The sequence below is a fragment of the Rhamphochromis sp. 'chilingali' genome (genome assembly GCF_963969265.1).
Source record: "Rhamphochromis sp. 'chilingali' genome assembly, chromosome: 12".
NCBI lineage: Eukaryota > Metazoa > Chordata > Actinopteri > Cichliformes > Cichlidae > Rhamphochromis > Rhamphochromis sp. 'chilingali'.
The window spans coordinates 27,875,010-27,893,057 of NC_137939.1; the positions used below are offsets into that span (position 1 = coordinate 27,875,010).

The 18,048-nt window shown below is 43.6% G+C and overlaps 1 protein-coding gene across 4 annotated transcripts in view; it reads left to right on the plus strand.

Moving 5' to 3' along the window:
- prkcz (protein kinase C, zeta) overlaps positions 1–18,048 on the plus strand; it is a 99,328-nt gene that overhangs the window by 67,122 nt on the left and 14,158 nt on the right. For 3 of the 4 annotated variants that reach the window (XM_080898608.1, XM_080898611.1, XM_080898610.1), the window contains 6 exons: positions 2,339–2,425; positions 5,018–5,153; positions 5,269–5,356; positions 5,788–5,907; positions 10,322–10,401; positions 12,588–12,677. In XM_080898608.1, the coding sequence (XP_080754734.1) occupies positions 2,339–2,425; positions 5,018–5,153; positions 5,269–5,356; positions 5,788–5,907; positions 10,322–10,401; positions 12,588–12,677 (601 nt within the window). Of the gene's footprint in view, positions 1–2,338; positions 2,426–5,017; positions 5,154–5,268; positions 5,357–5,787; positions 5,908–10,321; positions 10,402–12,587; positions 12,678–14,554; positions 14,623–14,824; positions 17,863–18,048 lie in introns of those variants that run through there. The other variant, XM_080898609.1, reaches the window with a different exon arrangement.

Sequence of the window (18,048 nt, forward strand, 5' to 3'; positions counted from 1 at the left end):
TTGAGCCGTTGTTTAAAACAAAGCACAGATTCAGGCGACCTGATAAACAGATGAAGGCTGTTCCTGAGTAGCTCCACACGTATCTGAAGACAGGTTGACAGTTTTCCAGAAGCTCCTCCCTTTTTTAACTTTGCGTAGTGAACTCTTCAAACTGCTTTCTGGGCCTCAGTGTTTAGTAAGAAAGCACAATGTTGTGGGTCGTTAGGGTTGTGTCACAGCAACAATGCCGCTGCACTCTGACACTGATTCAACTCTGTGTGATCTGTGCAGCGTCCAGCTCAAGGCAGCCCTGGAGCTCCATCATGCACCGAGGTCAAAGTTCAAATGAGTTGTAGTTTGTGTCACTAGGTTTACATTGTGTGTCTAAATTTACTGAATTGAAAGAGATTAGACATTGCGGTGTGTTTTCACAGTGAGGTCATTGTTGTAGTTGGGAAATAACCACGGCTCAGATTTGTAATGTGCTCCATTCAATGGTTCTGCAGATCTATTAAAACCTGTTCATGATGTGAGGACTAAAGGTACTGTTCACACTCAGGACTTTACTGTTTTCCTCAAACAGTGCTGAACCCAGCAGGGCTGCACCCATAACAGCCCTTCATAAAGATCACGTGACCAACAGCTGACACATCAAACAGCTGAACTTTTTTTTACTTTACTATTGTTTTTGTTATGATTTGTAATAAACACTGACAACTTCCCCAAAAGTTCAAAATCTATATAAGGACATTTTCATACATTCAATTTATTTATACATCACAACAACAGTCGCCTCAAGGTGCTTTATATTGTAAGGTAGATCCTACAATAATACATACAGAGAAAAACCCAACAATCACATGACCCCCTATGAGCAAGCACTTTGGCGACAGTGGGAAGGAAAAACTCCCTTTTAACAGGAAGAAACCTCCGGCAGAACTAGGCTCAGGGAGGGGCGGGGCCATCTGCTGTGATTGGTTGGGGTGAGAGAAGGAAGACAGGATAAAGACATGCATACAACATGCAGTGTCACATTTGTCCTCCACAGTATCATCTTAATAACACTTTAGGTGTTATTACATAAACGAAGCTGAATGACTTGCTCATCCAACCATTTCCGCATAGTCTCCTTTGTGGAGCAACACCCCTCCAGGCACCACCTGCAGCTGTACTATATTTCCTCCACAGTGACTCTCCATCATGAATTTTTCGGTGGGGAAGAGGAGGAAAAGACAGGCAGCCAGGTGAAGAGTGGCTGTGCTGGAAACACGTGGTTACGATGTAACATGCACATGCTGTGGAACTGCTCAGGTCGTTTGTGTCTCACCTCTAAACCTCGTGCACATATGAAGAGATTCACTCGTTGTGCATTGCTTTAATCGACAGTTGGTCACCAGAGGATAGCCCAGGCTTCGGTTGCCTAGGCAACCCACTAATGTGTTTTCTACTCCCTCTTATTATTGGCTCACATTTCAGTCGCTTCAATCGCTCGACTCCCATTTGTGAAAAGTTTATGTCAGGATCCACCCACGTCGTATTTCCAGCATCTTAATACTATCACGATACTACCTTAATACTATCACAATACTACCTTAATACTGTCACAATACTACCTTAATACTGTCACAATACTACCTTAATACTGTCACAATTCTACCATACTACTGTCACAATACTACCTTAATACTATCACAATACTACCTTAATACTATCACAATACTACCTTAATACTATCACAATACTACCTTAATACTACCTTAATACTGTCACAATACTACCTTAATACTATCACAATACTACCTTAATACTATCACAATACTACCTTAATACTATCACAATACTACCTTAATACTGTCACAATTCTACCATACTACTGTCACAATACTACCATACTACTGTCACAATACTACCTTAATACTATCACAATACTACCTTAATACTATCACAATACTATCACAATACTACCTTAATACTATCACAATACTACCATACTACTGTCACAATTCTACCATACTACTGTCACAATACTACCTTAATACTATCACAATACTACCTTAATACTACCTTAATACTATCACAATACTACCTTAATACTACCTTAATACTGTCACAATACTACCTTAATACTATCACAATACTACCTTAATACTATCACAATACTACCATAATACTATCATAATACAATAATATTTTATTATTGATTAAATAACATCAAACGGGGCTTTTGAGTCAAGGTGCATGTTTTCTTTTGATATAATGAAGACCAGCAAGAAATGCTCTTTTTTAAAATTTGCATAACGTTCATATTGAGAGTATTTGATGTAACGTCTGTTCATAAATGTTCTCGCTCTGTTTCCAGGTTATTTCTAGTGATCGAGTATGTGAACGGTGGGGATTTGATGTTTCATATGCAACGACAAAGGAAGCTCCCGGAAGAGCACGCAAGGTAAACCTCCAGATGTACGCCAGCTTCCAGGCATTATCCACATAAAATATGGTCCCTGTCCACAATGTGAGAATCTTTAGAGGGTACATGATGTTTAGGTGTACTCCCACATGTGCATTATGAACAGGTCGCATGTTTGAATGAAGACTGAGCAGCAGCTGATTCAGTCTGAGGTGGTAAATGAGGCCTCTGTGATAGCAGGATGACACTGAAGTGGGTACACTTGATTTTGGTTACACTGACATGACACAGAAAACCCATTTGTACAATTGTGAACAATTTTGGGGTAAACGACTTCCAGAAGGGTCAAACCATTGTATCTGCATCCCTGGAGCGGAGCAAGTTCAGGGACAGCATAACCTATATTTTCACGTAGCCTCAGTTTACACGCAGGAAATCATGAGGGCTGCTCTGGCGATACAGCCATGTGTACGTGCAGCATTGGGCCGGTTCAACGCACGGCTGTGCAGAGCGGGCAGACTCATGTTCAGCTGTTTTTGTGAAAAGTGTTGTGAGTATTAGACGTCAGAGCCCTCAGGTAGGAGCTGCATGCCTGAACCACACCAGATCAGCGGTTTTCAGGACGGTCTACAGATTCATACTGGGTGTGTCTTCTTTTAAACACATATGTTTGAAGATATGCTTCATAGGATGCTTTAACAGGTCTCAACACTTTTACCCTCCTTTTAAAATATAATGAGCACCCATAATTCATTGTGGCTGTCTACTCGCGGGGCGCTCCAGCTGCGTCTCTGATAAATAGCGGATCAAAGGCTGTGTAATTTACAGAGGCACCGTTGGACCCCTATCAGCTCATGCAATCTGGATTGTGGAGGCAGTGGCTGTATATATGCAAAGCAGCATGTTAGTTACTCATAATGATGGTACATATTCATGAGCAGCGCTCTTAGAGAGAGAGCCCTGCCACATTCCCCCACGCCGTGGGGGAGGCGGGCTGGTGGGCAGGGGATTGTGCTGCTGATAGGCCATAGCTTCCATCAGTCTGATGGCAACAAAGAAACAACAGCGTACAATGGAGGCTGTCACCGTGAAAATGTGGGGGAGCGACGTGGGATTTCTCCACTGCAGTCTTTTGCCTCAGTGTTTCACAGATTTATAGCAGCAGACAGCGAGAGGCTTGTCAGGTTTAATGAAGGCTTATCTCCTAGAGACAGAATACACACAACCTACACATGGAGAGAAAACATTTGACTGACTCACCGAAGAAGCACTCCAAGTACATCTAATGATGGCCCAAACTACAAAGGCTTTATAGACTAGCTGTCATAACAATAGCCATAGTAGAAGAAGAAATGTTTGGCACGAGGAACATGGTCTCTTTAATGTCTGTTACTTTGTGTGGACCCAGGAGTCAAAGCGTATCAGAGTATTGCAGGTGCTTTGACACATGCTGACCTGTTAGGAGCCGTGGCCTCAGAGAGGAGTGATGGTACTGACAGACCTCCGTCTGACAGGGAATAAACTACACCTGTGAAGTGGGCCTTCATGTACACACAGCTGGAGATACGGCCACTACACAGTGGCTTTGCTTTTGCATGAAACGCACACACACTTTGCAAATGTGACGCACAAATTCAGTTACGTCCCAGTCCAGGGTGTCCTCTCACCCAGTGACAGCTATCAGTAGTAAACAGTAGTGTTTACAAAGCCCACTGTAACACGGCTGGAGGTGTTATCGATGGCTTCTTTAGATTTCTAAGAACTCTGGCAGCAGCTGAGTAAATTATATGCAAGGAACGAGGACAGAGGCCACGTGGGGACGTCCTTCTCTGGGAACTGTAAACTGTACTTATCTGTCCCAGGCTCTGTTTGGAGCATGACACCAACATTTAGCCAGAGCTATAAAAACCAGTTTTCATTAGTTCTATAAGACAAACAAAGAGTCCTGCAGCAGATGCTGAGTCCCACTGACGTGCACAGCTGTTGGGAGGACATGTCTTACATTTCTGCAGAGGTGAACACTGCCTGCTGCAGATTTGAACCTGCTGGACTTTTGTTGGTCTTTCAGCTTTTTAAAGTTTCAACCAAAACTAATGAGTGTTTGTGTCTTCAAGGCCAAATCTTCACAATTCCTACATTATAAGAAAAAAGGAGAACAATAAAAATCCCAACAACTAATCAGAAACAGGAAGAGAAACAGTCATTTAGTCAGGTTAGATATAGCACCGCAGGCATTAGTGCACTGAGGGCCGTTTTGCATTGACCTGGCCCCAAAACACACACAGGTTAGAAATCTAACAACCTTCCTGCTGCGTCTCTTATTTTTGTAAAGTAAATGTGTGGATGCTATCAGGCTTTGGAGAGCGTTTACATGCGCCCTCCAACCCCGTGGTTCACTTAAGTCTGTTCTTATGGCTGTAGCACGGGTAGCTTCTGTAAATGTAACACAAACGCTCGGCAGCATCACAAGCAGATGCTGGAGAACGATTCTGAACGATTGAGACGAGTCACTCTTAGTCACGGTCTGTAAACATCGATTTGCGTTGTCACTAAATCCATGCAGCTGTGCAGGAAGGATTTGAACATGTTCTCATGTGCGAGTGGAAATGTTCACCTCTCATCTCGTCACAGATTCTATGCTGCTGAAATCTGCATCGCTTTGAACTTCCTACATGAAAAGGGCATCATCTACCGTGATCTGAAGCTGGACAACGTGCTCTTGGACCACGAGGGACACATCAAGCTCACAGACTACGGCATGTGCAAGGTAACAGAGTGCGGGCAGCTGTAGCATTATCAATAATGCATTAGGTCAGTATTGACTGGAAGGTCTAGCGCGCTCTTGTTGATCTCTCCAAACGCTGCTGTCTTCTACTTCTTAGGAGGGGATCAGACCAGGTGATACCACCAGTACTTTCTGTGGCACTCCAAACTACATAGCGCCTGAGATCCTGAGAGGAGAAGACTATGGTGAGTACAGGAGCAGTGTAAAGGGTTACACTTTGACAGTCCTACTAAATCAAGCCATTCACAGACTATTACAAACTAATATGTGCTGCCTAACAACATTTCATGTTATACATGTGAATGTGTTTAATTGGTCCAAATGTGCTCCTGTGCTACCTTATTAAGTAACATCATAAAAACATATATGTATGTATATGATACAGCAGTAACTCCTGCATGTGTGACATTTTCTGTGTGTCTTTAAATCTCTTTCTAACGTTAGCCGTGTGTCAGCCTGTCCACACTGCAGTATGTCGTGTTGTGTGTCTGTACATGTGCGGAGCCATGTAGTGTACCAAACACCACAGAGACCTGACCTCTGTTCTCAGCTCTGGTTTGTAGCTTATTGATCACATGTCACATCCAGTCTGAATGTGATGTCATGTTCATCCCAGGCTTCAGCGTGGACTGGTGGGCTTTGGGCGTGCTGATGTTTGAGATGATGGCTGGAAGGTCCCCGTTCGACATCATCACTGACAATCCTGACATGAACACAGAGGAGTACCTCTTTCAGGGTGAGCCAGACCAATGATCAATACTGACTGTTAGACTCAAGCCTGTTGTTTAAGGAGATATCACTGATCATCATCAATAATGACTCAGTCTACAGATTACAGGGAGCTTTTACAGGTCGAGGAAATCTAATCTGCACTTTGGCTTTTTGAATTCTTTCGACTTAATGACTCCAAAATAAAAAAGGGCTGGGTGAGTTTGAATATTATAATATAGTGAAATGAACAGGATTGATGCCCTGCTGCAAACATGTGCACTGATGTGTGTGAACGACCCACACAGAGAGCCATTGTTGTGGTTCCAGCTCTCCTCTTATGTTCGCCGCTGTGTCGTAGCCCGGAGCCGGCTCTCTCCGTGGCTTCCTCCACTGACGCAGGCCGGAGACCACGCCCCTTACACAACGTGTGCAATCACACTGAGGCTACTGTAGAGGTTCATGAGCATGTTTGCTAACACGCTGTGTCATAATCAGGAGGTGTAAATCTGATGGACGGCGGTTACTTTTAAAGCGTCATGAAACAAAACGAGCGGGGGTGCAGTTTTATCTGAAAATGAAGATCTCATCATCTGTTAGAAGAAAATGAGTAAGGTGCACATCCTGTTCATTGGTAAAAGTCAGGGCACACGAGAGCTTCCTCCTGTAGCTGCTCACAGTCATTTACAGTTTGAGTCTAAATCTGCAGCTTTTTGTTTTGACGTCCGTTAAACTCCGTTCTAAATCATTTCTAACTGAAACTGTGTGGGGGAAGAAGATCTATATGTTTCTATCAAGCTGTGCTCAAACTGGCACTGGGTAACAAATCAAAACCAGTGCAGCACACACAAAACACCAAGAGAAGCTGCAGTCAGACATGTTTTCATGCAGTTTAGATGCAAATGATAGAACTGCATTCATGTTAAAGTAATCTTCCATCCATCATAATCTTATTTACAGTGTTTCAGGTTGTGATTTTTATCTCTTGAAGAGGTGTTAGTTACTTCCCTCCGATGCTCACACCTGATTGCATTTCTCTTCCTATAAGGATAAGGATGCACAAATTCAGCCTTTCCAAGCGGAACAAAAGGATTAGCATTCAGAGAGCGACATTCTTCTATACATCACAGTGTCATCATCCAGCAGTGCAGTAAAGCTGTAGCAAACACACATTCCCGACAGAGTAAACAACAAGTTCTTTGCACGTTTTCAGACGTGTGAGTCCTCATTTTACATATATATGTATATGTGTATATATTTATATATATATATCTCACTACATCGTAAACCTGTTCCTCACACTGGTACCTGCTCACATTCTCAGCATCACGTTGCTGCTTTCACTCTTCTTCATGGCCTGCAGCATGTTTGCAGTGCTCATTAGTAGAACTGAAGTACACACAATGACAGCACTCAGAATACCCACTGCTTGTTACTGAACTGTGCACAACTTAAACTTTTGTGCGTAATGAAGCGATCCACAGTCAGTCTGGTCATTAATCTTCGCATGCAGACAGAGCAGAGTGCTTCATCATGGTGGAGTTTTAGCAGATCTTTACAGTGTCCCAGATCTTAAACTCAGTGACAAGTAGAAGAAGTAGAAGTCAGCAGAAAATAACCTTGGTGTGATCACATGTTTATAATAGAGAAACGTCAGGAACTTCTACTTGCATGTGTTTCCTCGAGCCATATGGTCTCTTTACATAGCACGAAGCCACCCAGACTGTCCTCTGTGACAGAAATTCCTCCATACTACACATTGTGTCAAAGGAGCATAGTGCGGCACCACAGCTAGCATCTGTCACCGTCCTCCTGGCGGCCTTACCGGTACAGCAGCAGGTTCCTGGATCAATGCCTGCCAATGGAAACCAACCCTTCACTATAGGAGCTCCCAGCCATATGCCGCCGAGCTAGACTGAGCCAGGCCTTACTCTGGGTATCTGTGCACCTCATGCTAACCCTGGAGCTTTAGACACTCAGAAACATTTGATTCAGGAATCAGCCACAAGGCTGTATTCACAGCTAACATGTACAAGAACTGAATGTAATGGTTAAATCTAAACCTCAGACACGTGTAACGTAAAGCTTGCTCTGTACTTTTAAAGCTGAAGTGAAAATAAAATGGGCTAATACAGCAGACTATCTGTCTGTTAAAACTGGCCAATGGCAGCCACCCCCCATGTCAGTTTGGCTCCAGCTGGCATTCATCAGCCGTCTCAACTCACTGTTTTCTAGCAATATCTGAAATTTTTTCAGCAGAACCAACGCAGACAACAGAGAGAATTTACTGGGCTTTCTCCTTTACACTGAAAGGAGGCGTCATGGTTTAAGACTGGCTTCAGAAAGACAACTGTGTATACCAACAGGATAGCATCAATAAATTAAAAAAATAAAAAATAAAAAAATAAATATATATATATATATATATATATATATATATATATATATATATATATATATATATATATATATATATATATATATATATATATATATATATATATATAAAAGTGATAAATGATGTAGTTTACCTTCATGATATAACAACAGTTTCTGTCTGAAGAAACAAAACCAAGTAAACACGTCCATGTTTGAAGCAGGTCGGCTGCCAAGATTAAAAGATTATTAATATGTAAACACAGTGACAGAGAGATCAATCAGGCACAACATTATGAGCACTGACAGATGAGGTGAACAACACTGATTATCTCTCTGTTGTGTCTCTGATATGTTACTGGGAGCAATTGAACATTTTCCCAGAAGTTTGATTCTGTTCATCTGGACGTTCTCAGTGGGACAAACGTTTCCTCATCATCAGGTGACTTCTTCAGTCTCAGCTGACTGCAGCTTTCCAGCCTTATAAACAGCACATTTGCACAATGACTGAAACCAGCCCACTGATTAACAATGGGCTGGGAGGTCAGTTTATGATCATTAATATGCAAATTGATCAAAGCCCACTGATCAATGTCCATGAGTCCCATTCACACAGAGTTGGGGAATGGCTGCAGTCACAGCATTGTAAGATGGTGACAGATGTACCCCTCCTCGATTCAGAGATGGTCTTTCCCTTTTCATGTAATTGGCCTCCTTCTTAAAAAATGACATAAACCAGAAATGTTTATTGTTGGTAACATTTATAATTCTTTCTAGTTATTCAACAAATCATGAAAAGGTCAGCACCAGCAATTATTTGATTTTGCTGACATGTTTTGTTTGTCTTAGCTCCGTGGTTGCCAGGGAGACCACGAGCTGGTTTACTCCTAGTGTCGTTTCCAAGCCTCGATAAATATGGAGGGTTGCATCAGGCAGGGCACCCTGCCAAAGCAAACACGTCTGCCATCAGAAATGACATTTGCATCCCTGGAGTAAAGAGTGCCGCTGATGCTGTTGGCCAGCAGTGTGCCAGTGGGTAGGTGCTACTATTGGCTTTGAATGCTCGGCACACTGATACCCATGTTGACTGAATCAGGTCCATGCTAATTTGCTCAGATGGACCCTCCACCTGTAAAGGCTGCAGTGGCATTCAGGTCAGGATGCTCACAACGACCCCTGAATGTGCAGCCAATGAAACTGGCCCGTTATTCTTGCCAAGGTTTTGTCATTAACGTTGGCATAATGATTGCGTTGTAATGAGTTTTCCCACTAGCAACTGGGAGTTCTCCTCTCTCTAAGTGTCATGACTCACCTGATACTACCTGTCTGATTGTTTCTACTACAGCTGACCATCAACTTTAATCACCTGGTCAAAGGCACAGCACCACACAGCAGTATCAGATAAATAAGACTTTATTTTATAGATGCACAACAGGACAACTTTCATTTCTCACATCAGATCTGCAGTTCAGAGCATCAGCACATCTCAAGGTCAACTTTACTGTCAGTTCTGTAATATCTACACAGGATAAGCTCCTTAAAGGCTCTGCTGTTGTGATTCTGTGCTGCATAAATAAAACTTGAGTTAAGTGGAACATCGAGCTAGTAAAATACCCGTCTTTCTAGTCACAAAACACATCTCTCCTCTTTTTCTGTTTGCCTTGTCCTGGGTGCAGATGTCTTTTGGGTTTAAGAGAAACTGGATCTCAGACGATGAGTGTTCACGCACACTGGGTTAAAATAATAATAAAATGGGTGAATAGCATGTTTAAAAAGGAGCTGTGATGCAGTTCTTCATCTCTGGATTTGGGTTTTGAGGGAGAAACTGTTTTTACTGCATTTTGTTCTTGTTAGCTGTGGGAGTCTCAAGGCTATTAGTAGACCACAAAAAGTGTGAGAGAGAGAATAGAACAGTGTCCTCTGCATCTCCGCCCTTTCTCTGCCTCCCACGCAGCAGACACAGTCACCCACAGGCAGGTTGGACTGTGAATCATTCTCCCTCCTCACGATTGTCCTTTTAATTCACTCGCTCTCTCTTTTGTTGCCGTCCTTCTTTTTGCCAACAGTTATTCTCGAGAAGCCCATTCGGATCCCAAGGTCTCTGTCGGTGAAAGCTGCCGGCGTGCTCAAGGGCTTTCTAAACAAGGTGAGACAGTCCCTCCCATAAGCACCCTCTCCTCCTGCGTGCACTCTGCTGCTCACTGTGTGGGATTATAGCCCATGCTCTGGGCTATGTTACAATGTAGGCCTCAGTGTTTAGTTCTGAGTGGACAGTTGTGCCTCTGTTATTTTAGTATTTACACAGTACAACTCAGTTACCCAACAAAGGATATGTGGTAATCCACTCGAGGGTTTCTTGGCACTGGGGTCAGGACCGTGCTGGATCACTCGACTTGGAAGAACAACAACACAGACTGCTACTCCTGGCAGACTGGTTGTTTCTTATCATTGAAAGTGGACGATAAAGAGCGTGAAAGTGACACAGTAATCAGATTACTGCTGGGATAAGCAGCACTTTCTCACATGTAACACTGACAGGAACTAGTTCACCTCAGACCCACTCTGATGAGGGAAACTTCCAGCATGATTTCATTTAGAGAGCTGCCTCCACAGAAGCAGCACACACGATAACAGTGAAAGCACCAAAATACAAGCTGAACTATTCACACGACGTCTTTGGACCAGGCTGCTGCTGCTGCTGCTGCTGCTTAAAGGCAGGCACCTCTGTCAGGCCAAGAAAACTTTCGTCCATGTGTGAAACTGAATGTAGTGACCTAATTTCACATGCTTTTTAAGAACAGCATCATGTCTGTGCACTAAGTACAAGGCTAAAGCCAGGAGTGAAAGCAGGCACACCACAGACCCAGTGGCAGTCTGGCCTGAGGCTGACACATAGTGACAGACAGTCACGCTCACATTCACACCTGCAGGCAATTTAGAATCTCCCATTAACCTTTTCCTTTTAGCCAGAGCACTCAGCAGCAGCACGTGCAACCTCCACGCAGGAAAGAAGGCCTCGGATAAAACCACAGCTGTTTCAGCACAGCTTTACCTTATTTAATAAGTTAGGATGGGGTTAGCTTACCATAACTGCAGCAGGGTCTTATATATTAACATGGATACAGGAATTTGTTTGTTTTTTAAAGAAGTGATATTTAAAATGATTGTGTTAGCAGAGTGTGCTAGTTCACAATGGAAAATTCAATTCAGTTTTATTTATACAGCATCAAATTGCAACAACAGTTGCCTTACTTTATATTGTAAGGTAGAACCTACAATAATACACACAGAGAAAAACCCAACAATCATATGACCCCCTATGAGCAAGCACTTTGGTGACAGTGGGAAGGAAAAACTCCCTTTTAACAGGAAGAAACCTCCGGCAGAACCAGGCTCAGGGAGGGGCGGGGCCATCTGCTGCGATTGGTTGAGGTGAGAGAAGGAAGACAGGATAAAGGCATGCTGTGGAAGAGAGACAGATTAATAACAAGCATGATTCAGTTCACGGTAAACTGGTCAAGCATAACCCTGGATGACCATGCTTTATAAATGCAGACCATTCATCATCTACTCTGTATAAAAGCTCATCTGAGCGCCATGTTGTTACTCACAGTTTATTTTGACATATTTGACCATCTTTGATAAAAGCTAATTCTCTTGTGACCAGAGTTAGGAGTGTACACACCAATCAGCTGAAGAGCCAGGTGCTCCACTGCAAACGTCCAGACAAGATCCCTACTCAGCACTTATTGTTTGAACCTGAGATGCTTTGGTTGCAGTGATGCAGAATAGCAGAAATAAATGTGTTGTAAGCACATGAAACTTTCATTTGGTACAAGCAGCACTGTGGACTACAAGTAAGAGTTGATGACTGTAGTTTCCCCCTCTGCTGTGATTGGATAGCTGGATAAAAAGTGTCCGTGATGGATGCATCACTTTACTGTGGGATATTTAGACAACGAGAAAAACCACGTGCACAGGAGGCAAAGGTGTCTTTGGTTAAAGACCAGGTTACAGAACAATGACCGTTACTGCATTTGAGCCTGTGGTTTAATTTTTCCACGTCCTGTTTAAACCTCTGTATGTCACCTGCATGATTGTTGTGATGAGCAGAGCACAGGGAGGCTGTGCCACATGTACACATACCTTTGTAGTACTTAATGAAATTCTTGTTGTTGTCCTCAAGACAGTCATTTCATGTATAGTTCAACATTTGAATGATAATAAAACATAATAATTGGTCTTTTTCATCACGCTCCTGGCCGTTCTTACAGTATGTGTACTACAGCAGCTTCTGTTGATGTTCCTGACCAGCTGTTTTGGCTCCAACAGGATCCCAAGGAGCGGCTGGGTTGTCAGGTCCAGACAGGCTTCACAGACATCAAGTCCCACACGTTTTTCCGCAGTATAGACTGGGAACAGGTAAGAACTGAAGTCTGAGTGAAAACGCATCGTTGTGTATTAAAGTTATTTCATCTTAAACACAACATACACACTGCAGTCTCACTATGATTTCCAAATGCATGGGCTTGGAAAGGAGCAGTAAGGGAACAAATCTACTCGGTTACTGCAGTCTTCTATTAAATCTCCTGCTTCGGCTATCATCAGCATTTTTAACTGATTTTACATAAAGTCATTGTATGGAGCTCTTGGACAACTGCTGGTAAAGATGTTTTTACTGGTTTGCAGCTTGTCTCACTCTCTGCCTTTGGTTTCAGATCAGTTCCTGAGATGGTTAAGAAAACAGTTTTCTCAAGATCAATATAATCAATACTGTTCTTCCATCTCAGAGCTGTAATGTGAAATGTTATATAAAAGTACTACAGTCACCCAGCCACATGGAGGTGACAAGCCAGTGTACTCCGAGTGCCAAGGTCTGATGATATGGGACCGTGAAGAATGAGATTCCTTTACCGGATCATTTGGGATCCAAGTTAACAACAACTGTGTGTGGTGCTGGGAGAAGCATGGACGTGAGGATAGGGACTGTGTCACACAGACACGACCATGACTTGTTGAGTGTTGTTAGTGTGTGTGCTCAAGCTCAGCGTCAGAAGAGAAAGAGGAATACTGGGGTGGATGAAACGGTGGAGAGAGGTGATTTAAGCAACTAACTATAAGCACTATATAAAACTGACTTGAATTGATTGGAGCAGACTTCAGTGGACACCCCCAAACAATCACAGCAGATGGCCCCGCCCCTCCTGTGCCTGATTCTGCCAGAGGTTTCTTCCTGTTAAAAGGGAGTTTTTCCTTCCCACTGTCACCAAAGTGCTTTCTCATAGGGGGTCATATGATTGTTGGGTTTTTCTCTGTATGTGTTATCGTACGATCTACTGTACAATATAAAGTACCTCGAGGCGACTGTTGTTGTGATTTGGCGCTGTGTAAACAAAATAGAATAGAATTACATGTATGTGAAGGAAACAGAGGTGATGAGGAGGTTTCTGCTTGTGGAGAGAAATGGAGACAGACAGATGATAGTAGACAAAAAGGACAGAAACAGCTGCAGTAAACACACATTTGAAGAAGAGGGGGAACAATAAATGACTTATAAGGGTGGAGGAAGGTGCACACAGGTAGACTGTATCTTATGTTGAAAGTGCATTAAGAAAGAGATGTGAGACTGCAAGGAGCAAATCTTCTTAGGCAGTGGTGAACAGTCTGTAGGATGAAACCAAGAAGAGGAATAACAAGTGAAGATAAAGCCAATGATTAAATGATGGAAGCTGAAGAAGGAAAACTGGAGACAGGCTCAGAGTGGTAAGAAAATATTATGTATATTTGAAATGGTTAGGAAAACTGCTAAGAAGGTGTTTGGTGTATGTGGAGGAAAGAGGACAAGCAGAAGGAAGTATAAGTATTCAAAGGACGAGGTTAGCAAAGGAAAAGTGGAAAAGTCAGGAAGATCAAAATAAACAAGAGACCAGGCGAACAGCAAACAGCTGGCAAAAGGAAAAAGACTTACAGACAGGAGACAGTGGACTGTACCATACCACAGCACTTTATCCAGCACTTATAAAAACAAAGCCAATGAATGGAGACAGGTGGTTGGTCCAGGTGAAGCACCTGTGGAGAAAGAGCAGCTCTTTTGACAGGATTGTTTAACATAAGCCTGCAGTCAGAGGAGGCTCGAGCAGTGGAGGAGCGAGTGGTGGTTCTGATCAACAAGGATGATGTGCAGAGTCATACCATGAAGGTGTGGGGAAAGAGCTGTTTCAGCGAGCTTAGGAAGAGAGGTGATGGCTGTGTGCTGACAAACAGAACTACACATGTAATGTCTGCAGATTTCTTCACAGCTATGTTTCCCCGTCCCCCCACCTCCGTCTCAGACCCACGCTTCCTCTTCTCCACTGTTCTCAGGAGGGTAATTACACTTTTCTGTTGTCTTAATTTGAGGTTTAACAAACATCTACTATGAAAATGGTGATTTCAGGGAGTGTCCACGCGGGGCTCGAGATAGGAATGGTGTTGCACAATAACTGGGATTCAAATAGAAGCATTCTGTTTGTGGCTACTCTCATAACTCTGATGAAAATTACATGTGTGCACTTTATACATACTATTAGAAGACATGATACCTGGAGTAGTGAGACGTGAACTACCCCGGAGGCCCGATGTCGGAGGCCCGATGTCGGAGGTCCTTACCATGCAGACTGGAGGCTGACGGTTTTCAGCGGTTTCATTGGATGATACATGACAAACAGCAAACACAGCTGTGTTGTCAGTTTCACGATGGTGCATATGGAAATGTTGATCTCTAAGTATCACATTAAAAAAAACTATGTATCAGGATATTTTTTAAAACTTTTTAAAGTCTGTGTGTCTGTCTGTGTGCACACCAAGGACACAGTGGGTGATGTGTGGAAGCAGAGCTCCTGAGCAGAGTCCACACAGAGCAGAGAGACAGCGAGCTGAGCGAGCTGGAGAGGTAACGCTCTCTGCCCTCAGACCTGTCTCAGGACCTGACAGGTGTGGTGTACCACCACTGTGTTACCACATATTAATATTCATCACATGTTTCCTGAGGGAAGTTTTCTCTCTGTAACACGTCCGTTCTCCACAGTTCTTTTATTTTAGTCCAAGGCCAAATGTGAAGTTAGAAGTAGTGAGCAGCAAAGGCTGACACGAGACCCAGGTAGGTGCCCAGCTACTGCTGTCACAGCTCCTCCCACATGTCAAAGGTTCGATGAAACACAGAGGGTCTCACAGCCGTGGGGTCCCTTTGTCTCCAGCTGTGGACCAACAATGCAGGACGTTTCTTTGTGGGACGTTCACTGATAAAAAACAAACCAACAGTAAATGAATGGTGACTGGCCTCCCTGATGTTGTCCTTCTTGTTTTGGAGAATGATGGAGAGGCTGAGAGCAGCACTCAGACAGCGAGCGTGGCACACCGTCATTTTACACATGTGAGAGAGACATGTGTGACAGCTCGTCACTGACACTAACGCCTGCGCGCGCGCACACACACACACACACACACACACACACACGGTCAGTGTTGTGATCTCAGGCACCTGCACAGCCCTGACGTTCACTGACCTCTTTTATCTTCCACTGTGGTCTCAGGGACACTTTTCCCACACTTCAACATGTGTGTAGTACTAATGTTTCAGATCCTGTGTGTGTGTGTGTGTGTGTGTGTGTGTGTGTGTGTGTGTGTGTGTGTGTGTGTGTGTGTGTGTGTGGGCTCACTCCAGGCTTTCACTTCATTACCAACACACAGTGATTAAGCTTGCCCAGCAACACATCAGAAAGAGTGGGGAAAGTAGGAGGAGAGAGGAGAGCAGTGTAACAAGATAAAAGAATGGAGAATGAGTAAGAAAGATAGAGGCGAGAGGAGAAAGATGGAGACAGGATGTGAGGGGGTGAAACTGACAGAGTGTGTAGGTAGGCGCCGAAAACCTGAAAAAGAAATGAACAAATAGAGAGAGAGAGAGAGAGAGTGTGTGTGTGTGTGTGTGTGTGTGTGTGTGTGTGTGTGTGTGTGTGTGTGTTTGGGAGAATGTGGGCAAATTTGATGGATAGAAAAACATACAAAGTGAGTTATTTGGTGTTTATCTGTTTGAAGCTGAAAACACTTTGAACCAATAACATTAGAGAAGTGCATCAACTACTAAAACAAACACACACACACACACACACACACACACACACACACACACACACACACACACAGTAATCACAGCTAAGCACCACAGCTGGCTGGTTCCCAGGATTGACCCACCCTGTGATCAGGGCCAGGTTTTTGTGAGTCCAGGTCCTGAATGTAAGGCCTACAGACAGCTGCCTGTCACATCTGTAATGTCTGTAATGTTCTTCATCTGTAATGTTTTTCACACCACCTGGTGTGGAGAACATGCCCTCCACAGAGTTCCTATGATGGGAAACCGTTTGTTTGGCTCCTGTATCAGGTCATAAAGATGGTTTTTAATGCAGTGGAGGTGACAATAGACTCATTCTTGGAGAGGAGCTGCAGTTTCCTGCAGGCTTTTGGAAGTCTGGATTTCACATGGTGTCAAATGTTAAACATCGAGATTCTCTTGTAGGTACATAACACCAGACACAGTGTGTAAAAGTCTTGGATGATTCAGCCTTTACAAGGAGCATCATCATCATTCAGACTCCTCCCACCAACAGTAAGCCGGAACCATCTGAACAGTGGTAAGGCTCAATCAGCCCTCCTCGAACAGTCCACCTGCTCAGAGTTTTTCAACCACACCAACACAATTGACGCTCATCACCCTTCCTACACACCACATTTAGCTTCTGTGATTCTCTGTTTTAAATGAAATCCCACTTGAAAGATCACCATTTTGACTCAGTGGAGGTGAGCAGCAGCAGTGTCTCAGAACACAGATGCTGTGGGTTGTGCGTCCCCACTGATCCAGTGTAGACATTAAAATACTTTAAAATAAGAATACAACTTTTTTGGCAGAATAGCTGGAGCTCATGTTCACTGTGTGAAGCATGAGGCTGGGCACACACCTTGATCTATGACATCACGTAATATGGTCATTGTTTAATGTTCAACTATAAGAAAATGGTACCCGTGGTCTGGCACAGCCTCCAAATCCCAGATGGTCACATCTATTTTAGGGCTTCTTTTCACCCAGCTTTCTAAAGAGAAAACAGTGAAACGCAGCATGACGAGCGAAGCTGGGTACCTGTGGTTTTTCTGTGCCCGTCTGACTTCATTGTGTTCTTAGAAAATGTCCTCAGCGCACATTTGAACAGGATGAGGGACGAATGTGAAACCATGGAAACAAATCAGACAAAAACTCTGGCTGAATCACTCAGGCATAATTATTCTGCTGCCTCAACCTTCTTCGTTCTGTTGTTTGGCTTCATCGCTACACAGAAATACAGCAACACGAGCCCAAGCTTCTGTTTCACTGTTTCACATCTGGCCAAATGTTGGTGCAGATGTGTTAGAATATGTTTGTGCTTTCACGTTACCTATTCAGTGACATCAGGCTATCACACACTGATGATGGATGTCAAATATGTGCCATTAAGTCCTTTGTCTTTTTGGTGATTTTGATTCACACAGAATCACTCACTGGGTTTTGCTCTTTGCCTCGCCCCCTCCCTCCCTGCCTCCCCGGGACCAAGTGGACATGTCAGACCCTACCAGGGGCTGTTTCCCTGGATAACACAGCTCCCAGGATCAGAGGGGACAGATAAACTCCTCCACTGTGGAAATGTGGGTGTGGGGGTGTCTACACTTGTGAAAATGTGCCTTTTTTATTTGACTTCATGGCTCCACTCTCAGTGAGTAAAAGCAACTG